Source organism: Alosa pseudoharengus, unplaced genomic scaffold, assembly GCF_046254945.1.
Source record: "Alosa pseudoharengus isolate Yale_2024_CS ecotype anadromous, Long Island Sound unplaced genomic scaffold, YU_APseudo_1.1 YU_APseudo_1.1_scf_14, whole genome shotgun sequence".
NCBI lineage: Eukaryota > Metazoa > Chordata > Actinopteri > Clupeiformes > Clupeidae > Alosa > Alosa pseudoharengus.
In genome coordinates, this window is record NW_027468609.1 from 27600374 (window position 1) to 27617341 (window position 16968).

Here is a 16968-nt window from a genome sequence, read left to right on the forward strand (position 1 = left end):
AACTGCAAATGTCTTTACATGAAAAATTGTCTTTAAAATTGACAAACATCATATGGGTAATTCAAGGCACAAGTCAACCGGGACCAGAAAATAATTTATTTTTCGCCATAGACTGCCGTTCAAATTTTTTTGAAAGATAGGTCCCATGGAGGCAAACGGAAGGGGCGGGACTTCACCACTCTATACTCTTCGATATGAAGCCAATCTGTGGAGAGGGAGTTAAGTCATTTTCCGACGAATGACCGTCGCAGGAAGTTGTGTCATAACAAAGGGACGCCAGACCCTCTTGTAACAGCTGTACTCGGTGATACTGCAGACTCGTAAAAGTAGTTAGAAAATAAGGCAGAAAAACGACAAGTTTCCTCATGCTGCTTCCTTATGTTGGAATATGCAAAAATGTACAAACAATCAAGAGGATGCTTTCTTGTATGTGATTTCTGCAACAGTGATACTGCAAACGTGTTGATAGCCTATTGTTGAGCCTATTTTTATGCCGTAGCCTAGTGTAAAGCATGTCACACTAGCCTAGCCTACAGAAAACTAATTGATGTGATATAATGATAACTTGTATGCCTACAATGGTTTATTAAACATCGTAGTCATTTATTTAGTCAGTCATCATGTTCATGTTAATGAATAGGAAGGACATCTAAACGATACCAACATTTAAATAAACCAACATTTCGCGCAATATCTGCCGTGAGTCCCTATGCGTGAGTCACGAGCTCCTCCCAGCTGACTGGCAGATCACGTGGACAGTCAGTCGCGATCGATTATTTAATAAATACATGTGAATTACGAATAATAATAAAAAGATTCTACCTAATGTGACTATTTTTTCCATGAACTGTAAAAGAAAACACGTTTTTTCCCACTGTATTCTCCATAAAGAGTAAAGTAAATTATGTACTTATTTCTGGAATTGACGTCACTTCCTGGACTCGTCTGCGGCTGGTCTAATGGGTCATTCGTCTCTATAAGACTTAACTCCTACTGCAATCTGTTTAGCACCAAAATCTAGGTGGTCGGTGGGGAACGCTGATTGGTTGGCAGTAAGCAATGTGTTGATTGGCTCTTCAGAAAGGCAGTAAAATTAGGGTCAAAAGTCCGTAAGCTTGTATCTCAGTTTCACACTCGTACTTTCAGTGTTGCGCAGGAAAGCATCGCGTAGGAGATTCACACACGTACAAAGTATTTGTGCAGGTACATATTTTTTCCACACGTGTACAAAATATTTTTACAGATCCGCATTTCCCCCCCACATATGTACAAAACATTTCTACAGATACACATTTCTTTCACACAAGTAGGCCTACGTAATATTTCTACAGGTACATCATTTTTTCACACATGTACAAAATATTTCTACAGGTACGAAATTTCTTTTCACATGCAGAACTCCTTTTGCACAGCTGCAAAACTTTATTACACATGTGAACATCTTTTCACAAGCTCTCAATATTAAAGACCCTATTTTGACTCCATACAGTTTTAGCATGTCATGCAACGACTGGCCCTTTAGATGGAATATGTCTTCCATGCCACAAGACGGCAGCAGTGTAATTAAAGTTTAATATGAGAGCACGCAGATCTTGTGGAAATACCATTCTGATGACGTAAAACGGGGCGAGTGCAGGGCGGCCATTACACAGCGAGTTTCCCTAGGAAGGTCGGGGGGAATAGGGAACTAGCTAGCCAAATTGTTATGACGGCCAATCCCTGTATTTAAATTATATAATTAAGCTGAAATCGCCTGTTTAAGTGTCACTTCGTACCAGACAGCCTGTCTTTGTTAATTTTGTGAGGTATTCTGTTTTATGTAGAGCTGTTATTCGCAAGCTAGCAGCGCAGCATTTATTTAGCTTCTTGCAAGCTAGCCAACGTTAGCTCCGAGCTAGACGCCGAAAACCCGGCTCTTGCGTCGCTCCGAGGGAAATTATACAGCTGAATTTCGAGCGGAGACGGTACCTAAATATAACCAGTGCAGCCTACGCATTAAGGGAAAACAAAGTGAAAACAGTATCTTAAAATTTGGTCACGTTCAAAATGGACGATAAAACATTTACCAAGGAATTAGATCAATGGGTTGAACAACTCAATGAGTGTAAGCAGCTCTCGGAAAACCAAGTGAGGACGCTCTGCGAAAAGGTGAGGTTTCACATTTCTTTTAAAATGTATAATTCCTCGTGTGACAAGGTAATAATGAGTAGCCTAATGTGCTTGACGTTGCAAATCTGTCGTACGTTTTCTGTTAACGTTGCCGCCTTAAAACTGAGTGAAGGTGTATGAGGTTGATGGCAATCTGTACTGATAACGTTACCACCATAGCTTCAGGTAAGGTATCTAACGTTAGCTAGCCATCTTGTATTATGTTTGTTAGCCCAGCTTGCTAGGGTAGCTACTTATGTTAGCTAGCCTTCCCTCCCATCGCAGATTGAACTTGCTGTGTAATAACCGGCTTAACAGGTACTCATTAAATCAAACACTACTTTGTCAGACGGAGCAATTGTTAACTTTGACTTCCATTGTCAGAATTGTTCACTAGCTTGTTTCTTCACGGCTCTATCTATAAATTGTAACGGTTAGATTCTAACGTTAACAGTTACCAACGTTCTGGTGCAGGGCTGTCTAACGTTATAGTTAAGCTAGCAGTATTGACATAGTTAAATACTTCATCCCCGTACAACAGCTGTCCTGCAGCCGTCAGACGAAAATACTCCGACAACTTTGGTGTTCGAGATAAGCTCCATCAGCAATCTGATGGTGTTAACTAACCCAGCAAGTGCATCCAATACACCCCTTGCATAGCACGCATACGTTTTGAATCCATTAATGTTAGCCGTCACAGCAGTTGACGGACATTTTCAGAATATTGTGTTTTTGATAGGTGTATTTGGCAATTCATTGTTTATCCCAGGTAAAGTTTTCGGAGAGTCGTAATTTAATGTTCAGATATCCATATCTAAATGGTTGGCATATTTGTAATGTATGAATCTATGAATTTGTAAGATCAGCTAGAATTGCTTGCAAATGACGAATGTACGTAGGGGAAGTCAGACCCAGTTGGCTCGTCAAATATTCAGATTTTTTTTTTTACAGTGCAGCATACCTGAAGCGCAGAACCAGGTTATGTGTTTAATAGTGAATGTAACTTGTTACTATGAACACACTGTATATAGGTTCTTAAAGTAGTTGAACAACAGGTTTTACCCAAATGTGTTTTAATCTGTTAGTGATTTGCTTTCTGAAAATAATAAACTCAAAAATAACAGATGTTAGCAGCCTATTTAAAGTCCCTGTGTGTTTCTTTTTATGAGTTTACTATGACATATGACCCATATTGCAGCAGTGAGGTGGTTAAATCTGACAACTCAAATCTTTGTTGTTTATATCCCAAGCAGTGCACTTTGGGCCTCAATAAATCATACAAAGACTAAATTGGTCTGTTAACATTGCTTGGGTGTTACTCTGTTATGTGATGAAAACTGTAGTATCATTAAATGTATACAAGACCTAGGCCTGCGGTGGTCATCTGCCTTGAATTAAATTAGGGATAAAACTTATACTTCACTCCTGAAGTCACCCCCAGTTTAATCAAATGACAGAAGAACTGAGAACAGGATTACATGGCAGAGCTGTCTCCATGGTGAAAGGACAGCACACATGGTCTCCATGGTGATGCTCAGTAGTTCTCACGTGTAATATTGATGCCAGATAAAAAGCACGTGTTAAACTTTTTTTTTGGAGGGGGATCTGCTTTGTGAAATAAAATTCACAGCAAACATTACACTATTGATTGTGTCTTGTCATGATTATTTTTCAGATTATGCGGCCCTTTATCTTTTTCATCTTTGCTGTGTTAAAACATAACTTTCTTTCATTTCTCTAAAGGCAAAAGAGATCCTCACAAAGGAGTCAAATGTGCAGGAGGTGCGCTGTCCAGTCACAGTCTGCGGAGATGTGCACGGCCAGTTTCATGACCTCATGGAGCTCTTCAGAATCGGGGGCAAGTCACCAGATACCAACTACCTGTTCATGGGGGATTACGTGGACAGAGGCTACTACTCAGTGGAGACAGTCACGCTTCTCGTAGCATTAAAGGTCATTAATCTCTGTCCTTTCACCTAAAGCATCAATCCACTCATCACAATGTGTATTAAGGTAGTGTGGAAGGCAGATAAAAGCTGTTAAGACATAAAAAAAAAGTCATACAGTTCACTGAATTAATGCACTCTGTAAACACAATGTGTGCATTGATCTGTGTTAAGAATAGCTCTGCTCTGTGCTAATTAGTGTGGGAGCAGAATCAGGGTGCCTACCAACAGTCTATGTTTGTCTTCTCTAGGTCCGATTCCCAGAGCGTATCACGATACTGCGGGGGAACCACGAGAGCAGACAGATCACACAGGTCTATGGCTTCTACGACGAGTGCCTGAGGAAATATGGCAACGCCAACGTGTGGAAGTACTTCACAGACCTCTTTGACTACTTGCCCCTGACTGCTCTGGTTGATGGACAGGTATGGCCTTCAGCATCATTACTTTAGTGGGCAGTTAGGTCATTCAGTCAAAATGCAGAGATGCTACGCCATTTTTGGAACCTGTTGCACAGCATTACCTCCTGTTAAGCTTTGGGAAGGTGTTCAGGAAGGGGTTCCCAACCTTTTTTTGCAGGTGACCATATTTTGATGTCACAAAACGTTGGCAACCACAGAGAGAGTGCATCTCATCTCTGCTGTAACATCCAGTTGAGAGCAATATCTCCCCAAATGTCCTAGCAAGCTAATTTGTTTGTTTGACTAACTCGCCTGGATGTTTTGTTACTTTGTTTGGAACATTGATCAAGCATTATTACCTGTGATGATCTCATGTGGGATGTCTAATTTTATTTTTACATAGCTAGATTGGAGGATCCGATTAGTTATTTAACTTGGATATAATGGGGGTTTTCATGTTGTTTTATTTAATGTATATTTTTTTTATGTAATGTACTGGTCACTTGTAAGACCCAATATCCCAGCCGACCCCGTTGGAATTTCAGGCGACCCCACATCACAGCCTAGGCTAAAGCTGTTTGTAACTACTGAAATTATTATTCATTATTATTATTATTCAGGTTTGGTGTGACAGTCCTCCACATGAAACCAAACCATTCTCTCTGGCCCTGTGTCCCAGGCCAGCTGAACACTTGCTTTTTATTTTTTTTACGAAGCAGTGGATAGAACATGATGTTATAAAGTGCACTGTACAACAGTGCCTTTATTACTTTGTGGGAGGTCAAAGGTTGCTTTGACAGTCAGCACAGCAGTTAGACACCCTGTAGAAGCCTGATGTAGCCATACTCAATTCTAGTCAGAATATGAGTCTGATACTGCTCCATTGGGACGTAATTATGGGGCGTGTTTCAACCGATACAGAGGGGGAATGCCTCTGCACTCAATTGGATAGACCTAACCAATCAGAGCAACGAAATAGCTTACCGTGAGGTGTAGGAAGAAAACACAAAAACCATCCTTCTCCACAAATGCCTTAACATTATTTTCTGGTCTTTTGTAAAAGTTATTGTGCCGTCAATAACTCCTACAACACTCATTAGCGAAATCTAAGAGATACGTAGTAGGGTAGGCTATTAGGAAAAAACTGACAAAGCCTATACCCCCTCCGTTTTTAAAAATAATTCTGTTGAACACTGATATGCTACAAACATGTTATGAACAGCTGGAAAAAGGCTGTCGCAAATCCCTCGAACAGGTGGTCAATCAGAGATTTCAAACGAACGAGGGAACAACATGTCACAATGCAACAGCGCTGTTTACCCTTGATAAAAGTGAAACCACAAGTTTTCCCACATCTCAACTTGGCCAAAGTTTTCAGAACTAATCGTTTTCAGTGATAAAACCTCATTAAATAATATGCATTTTCCATATGGGGTCTTAAAAGCCATGTCTCCTTCTAGCCACAGCGTTTTTGTTTCAAACATAGGCCTCATAAGTGTCCTCAGATGACGTGATGGACCAGGCGCTGTTGCTCACCTGTCCCATCATCGTAAAGCCCGATTTGATTGGTCCGCTCAATCTAGGGTGATCATAGTTGACCTGTGTATAGTTGAACTTCCCGACCTCAAATGTTGTGGGCGGGACTAAGTTCGGACTGGCACCCAGGCTAACACCCTGTAATAATATTGCATCACTTGTCGTTTTTTGCATTAGTTTCTTAACACATTTCTAAATATGCTACTTTTGAAAGATTAGGCTAGCATATAGTGTCTAAATCTAATTGAACTGTGAATGCCAATCAAAATGTTTTTCTTTCTTGCGTTAAATGATGTTACTTTGCATATACAGTTATGTTGCAGTATAAAAACATTTTGTCGCTCCTGAATGCCAAAATTGGTTTTGGTGTGAAAAAGCACAATTATAGGTGTATGCGTCATGTAACAGAGATACGCAGTTGAAAAAACAAGCCGAGCTAACCTATTTTTAACATTTGGTTTACTGACTTCCTGAGAGGAACTAAAGACTGTAAAGGTCATCTTGTGAATAGCCTCTGGATACCCTAAGCAACCAAATAGTATATGCTTTATAGAGCAGAAAACAATCTAGTCTTAAATTGTTTGTTGGTTTTCCTCAACCAGTCTGAATATCTGGGGGCCTTACTGATTTATTTATTTCCCTTCCTATATTAAACCAAGCACAACCTAGCTACAGAAACACTGTTTATCAGCTTTGTAATGCACTCCATTTATATATACCGGTATATATATCTGTGTATATGTGTCCATCACAGATCTTCTGCCTGCACGGTGGACTCTCTCCATCAATAGACACACTGGATCACATCCGGGCCCTCGATCGCCTACAGGAAGTACCACATGAGGTCAGTTCCATGAACGAAGCATTTGTGGAGCTTTGCATTAATACAGTTCTGTGCAGTATGATCTTGATGTGTTCATGAAGCTCACTTTCTCATTGCCTTTTATGGTTTGTTTTAAAATGTTTATGGTAGTGTCATAAGGGCACAGGCAGCTAGCAGATGGTGAGGTGATGTTTGCTCTATGTGACAAAAATGTTTTAGCTTAGAAGATCGCTTAGAGCGCTTTTAACTTTTGCTCCTTAAAAAGGTTTTAAGGACAAAATATGCAGTATGTCAGGATTGTCAAGGCGTACACCACAGTGTGCCACAAATGTGGCTTTTGAAACCCAACAGACAGCATGTCCAGGGCCTGTGTTAGTGTGCTGAGAAATTGGATCTGTAACGGCTAATTGCTCACTGATGGCTGTCTGCTCACCCTGTGGGCAGTTACAGTATCTTTACCAAGATGGCGCCTGGTAATCAATAACATTGTTGCCTTCATTTGACGGCTCATAGTCCACACACTGAGAGACGGTCTCATAATACAGGCTTGTTGGCAGTATGTTGGGTTCATTTATGCTGGGAAACTGTCATTTGTGCAGTAATTTATATATATATAAAATATTATCTCTTGTGTTTGCTAGTTCATTAGTAAGGCTTTGTATAAGGGCTGGATTAAAAAAAAAAACCTTAAAGGTGGTAAACAATGAACATCTTTGAAATGGTTGTGTTTTAGCTATCTGACTGCACAAATAACTCCTGCAGCTCAGCTTAGCCTTCAAGGACGACAGATTCTCCACGGGTATTGCATGCTATCGTTGTCCCCATAACGCCAATTCTCTTGCAGGGACCAATGTGTGACCTACTGTGGTCTGATCCTGATGACCGCGGAGGCTGGGGGATCTCCCCGCGAGGTGCTGGTTACACCTTCGGACAGGACATTTCTGAAACCTTCAACCACGCCAATGGTCTTACTCTGGTGTCACGAGCTCACCAGTTAGTCATGGAGGTCAGTCACTTTTAATTGACAGTAGACTGTCAATTTTTACTTTGTATCAGTGTATGTGTGTACTTTGGAAGCTTAGGCTAAATGACACGTAAGTGGGGCATATAATGGCATATTCTGAGGATTCTCTGCAGATGGGTCTATATGCTGTATATATTGTGTGCTATGAGTCAGCTATATCCACCCACACGGGTGAAAATCTATATTTGATATACGCCCTATGTCTGTCAGGAGGCCCTTAAATATCCGCTGTGATTCATTCACTCAGATCTGTTTTAACACAAACGCATAATTCAAACCGGGACTGCCGCTAGCATTTATGTGCCCAATCTCCACGCACAGATTATAAGAGGAGAGGAAGACAAAAGGATTTTCAATTCTAACTGTGGGAGTTCATTTGGACACCCTCACACAATCATAGTGCTGCTCCCTGAGCATATGAGCCCGACTGTAAAATGTTAGAAAGGAGGTTTATGCTTTTCGTTATTGCAGTTGCAGAGAACCATTCTGTCTGACAAGATTTGGTTTTCCGGAACAATTTTTTGACCGTTAAAATTCCTGTTCCGTCTTACTTTCCTTCCCAGGGCTACAACTGGTGTCACGATAGAAACGTGGTCACCATTTTCAGTGCGCCAAACTACTGCTATCGCTGTGGCAATCAAGCTGCCATCATGGAACTGGATGATACTCTTAAATATTCCTTGTAAGTACAACATTATTTTTTGAGGTTCATTTTTGATGGAAGGTTATCCTGGATGTAACGGATCCATGTGAATAGGATAATCTTTTTCACACATCAGAGGTTTCAAGCAACATAAGAGCTAAAACATGAGGAGACATCCTCGTAACATAAAACAGATAACAATAACCCTCTCCCCACAACCCACTCACCACAGATAAACATGTAGACAGAAACAGTGTGACAATCAGCAGACATACTTTCCACTTATGACAAATGACAAAACCCCATGCTTGGGCACATGGGCAGTGTTTTGCAATGAAAAGAAATGGCTCCCCTGGTGGACAATATTTCTTAATATCATTATCTGTTTATACCCATACCATTATCTGTTTGAGCTTTCAGCAAATCATAATTGCAGCTATGTTTATGGCCTGCAAGGATGGCATGTTTAGTTTTTGTGCTTCTTATTAGTTAAAGCCTACTGTTATGGCAGCCTACTCTTTGCTAATCGATTTGATTATGTAGTTGGCTACATCAGCCCTACACTTAATGGGTATTTTCAGAATGCTGAAAATTGACGAAAGTTCCTACATTGTTACTCTAATTACCTTTCGACCCTTCGTGTGAGAATCTCTAAACGTTGCTTGGTTGTATTCTCTCAGCCTTCAGTTTGACCCTGCTCCTCGACGTGGAGAGCCCCATGTCACCCGGCGTACCCCTGACTACTTCTTATAAACACGCACTGGCCTGACGAGGGGGGAGCAAAGAGGAGAATCCTGAAGCAAGCAACAGAGACAAAAATCCCAGCGGTTGCTCGTCTGCGTGTATATATGCACACACAGTGCTGTATGTCTGTATATGTACATGTGCACGGGGTCTGTAACGACGTGAAAGCACTAACATGGACCAAAATGTGCCATATAAGCATTTGATGCCGAAAAAAAATTGCCCTGTGTCTAAGTACTTCAACACAGTGTCCCATTTTAGCCTCTAGTGCAATTGCCTGCTGTATACTATTGATGGAAAAGTTCTCTCTGTTCTTGAAATGTACATTACTCTGAGCAAAAAAAAAAAAAGATAAAATAAAAGGAAATGTGATATAAACTCGCTTTCTTCTCCTCCCTCTCTCCCCTCAATATCACTGGACGTTGTACTTTGAGTTGGCAGTGCCAGGCATGTGACAAGACAACAATGTTTTATACAAAATGCACAAGCTTACACCCACACTTGTCTCTGCACCACAACACTATAATCTATTTGGGAATGAATACTTTACATTGAGGGAGGAGCCTCCGTTTTGGGAGTATGCTTTTATGTATATGACAACCCCACAGTTTCCCTCTCTCCATATTCTCCTTTCCACCCTCCCCCCAAACTGTAACCTGACTTTCCCTTTTGTCTAATCTTTACCTTTTTTTTTGTGTTGACCTTTTCTGTGTATTTGTCATGATGTGATTGCCTCTTCTTTGGTGTATGAACTAATAAAGTACTTTCAATTGCTAGCTACACCATAATAAAAGCGAGTGTGTGGCATTTATTGGGGGCCAAGCTGCGAAGGCACCCATTGTGTTTCTATCTTTTCTTATGTCATGTCTCATAAATGCATTGCCTTTGACATCCATACTCAAACCTGGTCGCCAGTCACGACCAATCAAAATTGGCGGCGAAGCCGCCAAACAGGAAGTGAACTCAGATCTCGGCAAGGCTTTCACATATCAAAACCAAACTCAGTACATGGGCTCACGACCCAATTAAGAGGAGGCTCAATAAATTTGATGACTTTTGACCTACAAGTGGCGCTATAATTAACAAAACTACGTTTTGGCCTCTATGGGGTGACGTGTTTGAAATGAAAACATATTAATGACCTCTGTTCATACTTTGGGAGGTCCTTAGGCTGACACATATCAACTTTTGACATTAACATAATTGATTGGACCACCATATTGGATTTCATCAAAAACACTTAAAGGTTTTCACAGGTCACAAAGTTCATCCGATTTTCACAAAACTTGGTTCAGATGTTCTTCGGACCAGAACTCACAAACGCATTGCTTTTTGGACCCATATGCAAAACAGGTCACCTGTCACAACCAATTGAATTTGGCGGCGAAGCCGCCAAACAGGAAGTGAACTCAGATCTCGGCAAGGCTTTCACGTATCAAAACCAAACTCAGTACGTGGGCTCAGGACCCAATTAGGAGGAGGCACAATAAGTTAGATGACTTTTGACCAATAGGTGGCGCTGTAATAAGCAAAATTACGTTTTGGCCTGTTATGGGTGATGTGTTTGGAATTAAAACATATTAGTGATGTCTATTAATACTTTGGGAGGTCCTTAAGCTGACTGATGGCAATTTGTGACGTCAGCATAATTAATTCTACCGCCATATTGGATTTCATCAAAAACACAAAAAAGTTTTCATAGGTCACAAAGTTCATCCGATTTTCACGAAACTTGGCACAGACGATCTTCAGACCATATCTCACAAACGCATTGCTTTTTGGACCCATATTCTGAACAGGTCACCTGTGACAACCAATCGAATTTGGTGGCAAAGCCGCCAAACAGGAAGTGAACTCAGATCTCGGCAAGGCTTTTAAGTATCAAAACCAAACTCAGTACATGGGCTTAGGACCCAATTAGGAGGAGGCTCAATAAATTTGATGACTTTTGACCACTAGGGGGGCGCTATGACCACAGGAAGTCGGCTCATGTCTCAGCAACAATTTCATATATAGAAACCAAACTTGGTGTATGGACTTGTGAACCAATCCTGAGGACACACGATACATTTGGGGACTTTCAACCACTAGGGGGGCGCTAGAGATACAGGAAGTAAGCTCATATCTCAGCAACGCTTTCATGTATCAAAACCAAACTTGGTATATGTACTTGGGACCACACGGTGAGGATGCACAATACGTTTGGTGAACTTTGACCACTAGGGGTGCTATAATTAGCAAGACTTTCTCGTATGAACACCAAACTTGGTACGTGGACTCATGAACACATCCTGAGGACCTACAATAAATTTGGTCATGTTTGAACACTAGGGGTGCTATAATTAACAACACTTTCACCTATCAAAACCAAACTTGGTATGTGGACTTAAGAGCACATCCCAAGGACACACAATCAATTTGTTGTGCTTTGACCACTAGTGGCACTATAATCACAGGAAGTAGGGTCATATTTCAGCAATACTTTCACGTATAGAAACCAAATGAAGTTTGGAGAAATGGAAAGCAGAGGACAGATACAATGAAAGAAATTGGAGTTTAGAGAAATGGAAAGCAAAGTACATATACAATGACAGAACTTTGAAAGCAGAGGACAGATACAATGAAAGAACTTGAAGTTTGGAGAAGTGGAGAGCAGAAGACAGATACAATGAAAGAACTTAAAGTTTGGAGAAATGGAAAGCAGAGTACAGATACAATGAAAGAACTTTGAAAGCAGAGGACAGATACAATGAAAGAACTTGAAGTTTGGAGAAATGGAAAGCAGAGGACAGATACAATGAAAACTTTGAAAGCAGAAGACAGATACAATTAAAGAACTTGAAGTTTGGAGAAATGGAAAGCAGAGGACAGATACAATGACAGAATGAGTTTGGAGAAATGGAAAGCAGAGGACAGATACAATGAAAGAACTTGAAGTTTGGAGAAATGGAAAGCAGAGGACAGATACAATGAAAGAACTTTGAAAGCAGAGGACAGATACAATGAAAGAACTTGAAGTTTGGAGAAACAGAAAGCAGAGGACAGATACAATGAAAGAACTTGAAGTTTGGAGAAATGGAAAGCAGAGGACAGATACAATGAAAGAACTTGAAGTTTGGAAAAATTGAAAGCAGAGGACAGATACAATGAAAGAATGAGTTTTGAGAAATGGAAAGCAGAGGACAGATACAATGAAATAACTAGAAGTTTGGAGAAACGGAAAGCAGAGGACAGATACAATAAAAGAACTTTGAAAGCAGAAGACATATACAATGAAAGAACTTGAAGTTTGGAGAAATGGAAAGCAGAGGACAGATACAATGAAAGAACTTTGAAAGCAGAGGACAGATACAATGAAAGAACTTGAAGTTTGGAGAAATGGAGAGCAGAGGACAGATACAATGAAAAAACTTGAAGTTTGGAGAAATGGAAAGCAGAGGACAGATACAATGAAAGAACTTGAAGTTTGGAGAAACGGAAAGCAGAGGACAGATACAATGAAAGAACTTTGAAAGCAGAGGACAGATACAATTAAATAACTTGGAGTTTAGAAAAATGGAAAGTAGAGGACAGATACAATGAAAGAACTTGAAGTTTGGAGAAATGGAAAGCAGAGGACAGATACAATGAAAGAACTTTAAAATCAGAGGACAGATACAATGAAAGAACTTGAAGTTTGGAGAAATGGAAAGCAGAGGACAGATACGATGAAAGAACTTTAAAATCAGAGGACAGATACAATGAAAGAACTTGAAGTTTGGAGAAATGGAAAGCAGAGGACAGATACAATGAAAGAACTTGAAGTTTGAAGAAATGGAAAGCAGAGGACAGATACAATGACAGAATGAGTTTAGAGAAATGGAAAGCAGAGGACAGATACAATGAAAGAACTTTGAAAGCAGAAGACAGATACAATGAAAGAACTTGAAGTTTGGAGAAATGGAAAGCAGAGGACAGATACAATGAAATAACTTTGAAAGCAGAGGACAGATACAATGAAAGAACTTGAAGTTTGGAGAAATGGAGAGCAGAGGACAGATACAATGAAAGAACTTGAAGTTTGGAGAAATGGAAAGCAGAGGACAGATACAATGAAAGAACTTGAAGTTTGGAGAAATGGAAAGCAGAGGACAGATACAATGACAGAATGAGTTTGGAGAAATGGAAAGCAGAGGACAGATACAATGAAAGAATGAGTTTTGAGAAATGGAAAGCAGAGGACAGATACAATGAAAAAACTTTGAAAGCAGAGGACAAATACAATGAAAAAACTTGAAATTTGGAGAAATGGAAAGCAGAGGACAGATACAATGAAAGAACTTGAAGTTTGGAGAAATGGAAAGCAGAGGACAGATACAATGAAAGAACTTGAAGTTTGGAAAAATTGAAAGCAGAGGACAGATACAATGAAAGAATGAGTTTTGAGAAATGGAAAGCAGAGGACAGATACAATGAAATAACTAGAAGTTTGGAGAAACGGAAAGCAGAGGACAGATACAATGAAAGAACTTTGAAAGCAGAAGACATATACAATGAAAGAACTTGAAGTTTGGAGAAATGGAAAGCAGAGGACAGATACAATGAAAGAACTTTGAAAGCAGAGGACAGATACAATGAAAGAACTTGAAGTTTGGAGAAATGGAGAGCAGAGGACAGATACAATGAAAAAACTTGAAGTTTGGAGAAATGGAAAGCAGAGGACAGATACAATGAAAGAACTTGAAGTTTGGAGAAACGGAAAGCAGAGGACAGATACAATGAAAGAACTTTGAAAGCAGAAGACAGATACAATGAAAGAACTTGAAGTTTGGAGAAATGGAAAGCAGAGGACAGATACAATGAAAGAACTTTGAAAGCAGAGGACAGATACAATGAAAGAACTTGAAGTTTGGAGAAATGGAGAGCAGAGGACAGATACAATGAAAGAACTTGAAGTTTGGAGAAATGGAAAGCAGAGGACAGATACAATGAAAGAACTTGAAGTTTGGAGAAATGGAAAGCAGAGGACAGATACAATGAAAGAACTTGAAGTTTGGAGAAATGGAAAGCAGAGGACAGATACAATGACAGAATGAGTTTGGAGAAATGGAAAGCAGAGGACAGATACAATGAAAGAATGAGTTTTGAGAAATGGAAAGCAGAGGACAGATACAATGAAAAAACTTTGAAAGCAGAGGACAAATACAAGGAAAAAACTTGAAATTTGGAGAAATGGAAAGCAGAGGACAGATACAATGAAAGAACTTGAAGTTTGGAGAAATGGAAAGCAGAGGACAGATACAATGAAAGAACTTGAAGTTTGGAAAAATTGAAAGCAGAGGACAGATACAATGAAAGAATGAGTTTTGAGAAATGGAAAGCAGAGGACAGATACAATAAAAGAACTTTGAAAGCAGAAGACATATACAATGAAAGAACTTGAAGTTTGGAGAAATGGAAAGCAGAGGACAGATACAATGAAAGAACTTTGAAAGCAGAGGACAGATACAATGAAAGAACTTGAAGTTTGGAGAAATGGAGAGCAGAGGACAGATACAATGAAAAAACTTGAAGTTTGGAGAAATGGAAAGCAGAGGACAGATACAATGAAAGAACTTGAAGTTTGGAGAAACGGAAAGCAGAGGACAGATACAATGAAAGAACTTTGAAAGCAGAAGACAGATACAATGAAAGAACTTGAAGTTTGGAGAAATGGAAAGCAGAGGACAGATACAATGAAAGAACTTTGAAAGCAGAGGACAGATACAATGAAAGAACTTGAAGTTTGGAGAAATGGAGAGCAGAGGACAGATACAATGAAAGAACTTGAAGTTTGGAGAAATGGAAAGCAGAGGACAGATACAATGAAAGAACTTGAAGTTTGGAGAAATGGAAAGCAGAGGACAGATACAATGAAAGAACTTGAAGTTTGGAGAAATGGAAAGCAGAGGACAGATACAATGACAGAATGAGTTTGGAGAAATGGAAAGCAGAGGACAGATACAATGAAAGAATGAGTTTTGAGAAATGGAAAGCAGAGGACAGATACAATGAAAAAACTTTGAAAGCAGAGGACAAATACAATGAAAAAACTTGACATTTGGAGAAATGGAAAGCAGAGGACAGATACAATGAAAGAACTTGAAGTTTGGAGAAATGGAAAGCAGAGGACAGATACAATGAAAGAACTTGAAGTTTGGAAAAATTGAAAGCAGAGGACAGATACAATGAAAGAATGAGTTTTGAGAAATGGAAAGCAGAGGACAGATACAATGAAATAACTAGAAGTTTGGAGTAATGGAAAGCAGAGGACAGATACAATGAAAGAACTTGAAGTTTGGAAAAATTGAAAGCAGAGGACAGATACAATGAAAGAATGAGTTTTGAGAAATGGAAAGCAGAGGACAGATACAATGACAGAATGAGTTTGGAGAAATGGAAAGCAGAGGACAGATACAATGACAACTTGGAGTTTGGAGAAATGGAAAGCAGAGGATGTTCCCAGTCAGGACAGAAAGCAACAAGTGGGTGCATGATGTGAGAGAGGATAGATTATACAATTATTATTATTATCATAAACAGAAGTAAATGACTGGCATCTGTGAATAGCCTGTAATATGTTAAGGTTTTAGTCAAGCTATAGGCTGTAGGGGGGGGCGCATCAGACATTTGTGCTCAGGTGTCTATGATCTGGTAATCCAGCACTGACTAGGGACGCCATAATTCAGTATCCTGATGGCTTGTGGATAGAAACTATCACAATGTCTAATGCTAACTCATGCTTAAACTGCTTGGCCCCCACATTGCTGCTTGCAGCTATATTTTTAAAAGTGATTGCAAAGCTTTATTAACAACGCTGGAGACAGGTTACAAACACAAGTATCCTAGCGAGCATGGGAGCAACAAGTCTGTCTTAGACAAAGTCATACCATTATTTATAGAACTTGATATTCTTGATGGATTACATAAAATGAAAATAAAAGCTGACATGATGAAGAAAAGCTATTATTACTCCAGACTCCCTAAGGGAGGTTGACCTTAGAGGTCGAGGACATAAGTAACCCAAAATAACGCCGATCATCCTTGTAATTTCTGTTTATTTAAAATGTAGCCATTTGGACTACAACAACCCAAGTGGACATTTAACAGCTAAAGTGGAAATGTTCCTACACCTCAAAAGCACCTAAAGACAAGAAGCAATTTGGACAAATAATGAGTCTAAGGGCCAATCTCAATTCTCCATTCTACCCCTTCCCCTTAGTTTTGCGCGTGCACGTGATACAAAGGGCTATATCAGAAGGTAGGCTGCGAACGAAAATAGGCACGTTCTGCTGTTGTTGAAATAATTCCTGAACGGTTTTATTCCGAGCTGAAAATGCAATGAGCCTATTTGACAGAAGACAGGTTGCTAGTGACAAAATATTAGCTTTCAGTGTGGTACGATCTCTGTAAATTACGTTAATTCAAGTGTTTCAATCATTTAGCTCTCCCTTATGGTTGGCTAGTGGTATCTCATTTCCAAGGGGAATATTCTTCACCCCTATGTCTTGCCACTCGGTTTCGAGGGACAAGGGCTAGGGGTAAGATGAGGGGATAGGGGAAGGGGTAACACAGAGAATTGAGATTGGCCCTATACGGAGGTGGTAGCGTAAAGAGCTGGGCTAGCATACAGTACCCTAAAGGTTGTGGGTTCAACCCCCTGCTTCCACCACTGTAGCCTACCC

At 39.9% G+C, this 16968-nt stretch overlaps 1 protein-coding gene across 1 annotated transcript; it reads left to right on the top strand.

Annotated features, from left to right (window-relative positions):
• The first annotated feature begins 1637 nt into the window (after positions 1–1637).
• Positions 1638–10052, top strand: ppp2cb (protein phosphatase 2, catalytic subunit, beta isozyme). The gene is made up of 7 exons (XM_076284484.1): positions 1638–2148; positions 3892–4101; positions 4346–4519; positions 6786–6875; positions 7699–7860; positions 8442–8560; positions 9202–10052. The coding sequence occupies exons 1-7, from the start codon at positions 2047–2049 to the stop codon at positions 9272–9274; spliced, it is 930 nt and encodes a 309-aa protein (XP_076140599.1). The 5' UTR covers positions 1638–2046; the 3' UTR covers positions 9275–10052.
• Positions 10053–16968: the final 6916 nt, after the last annotated feature.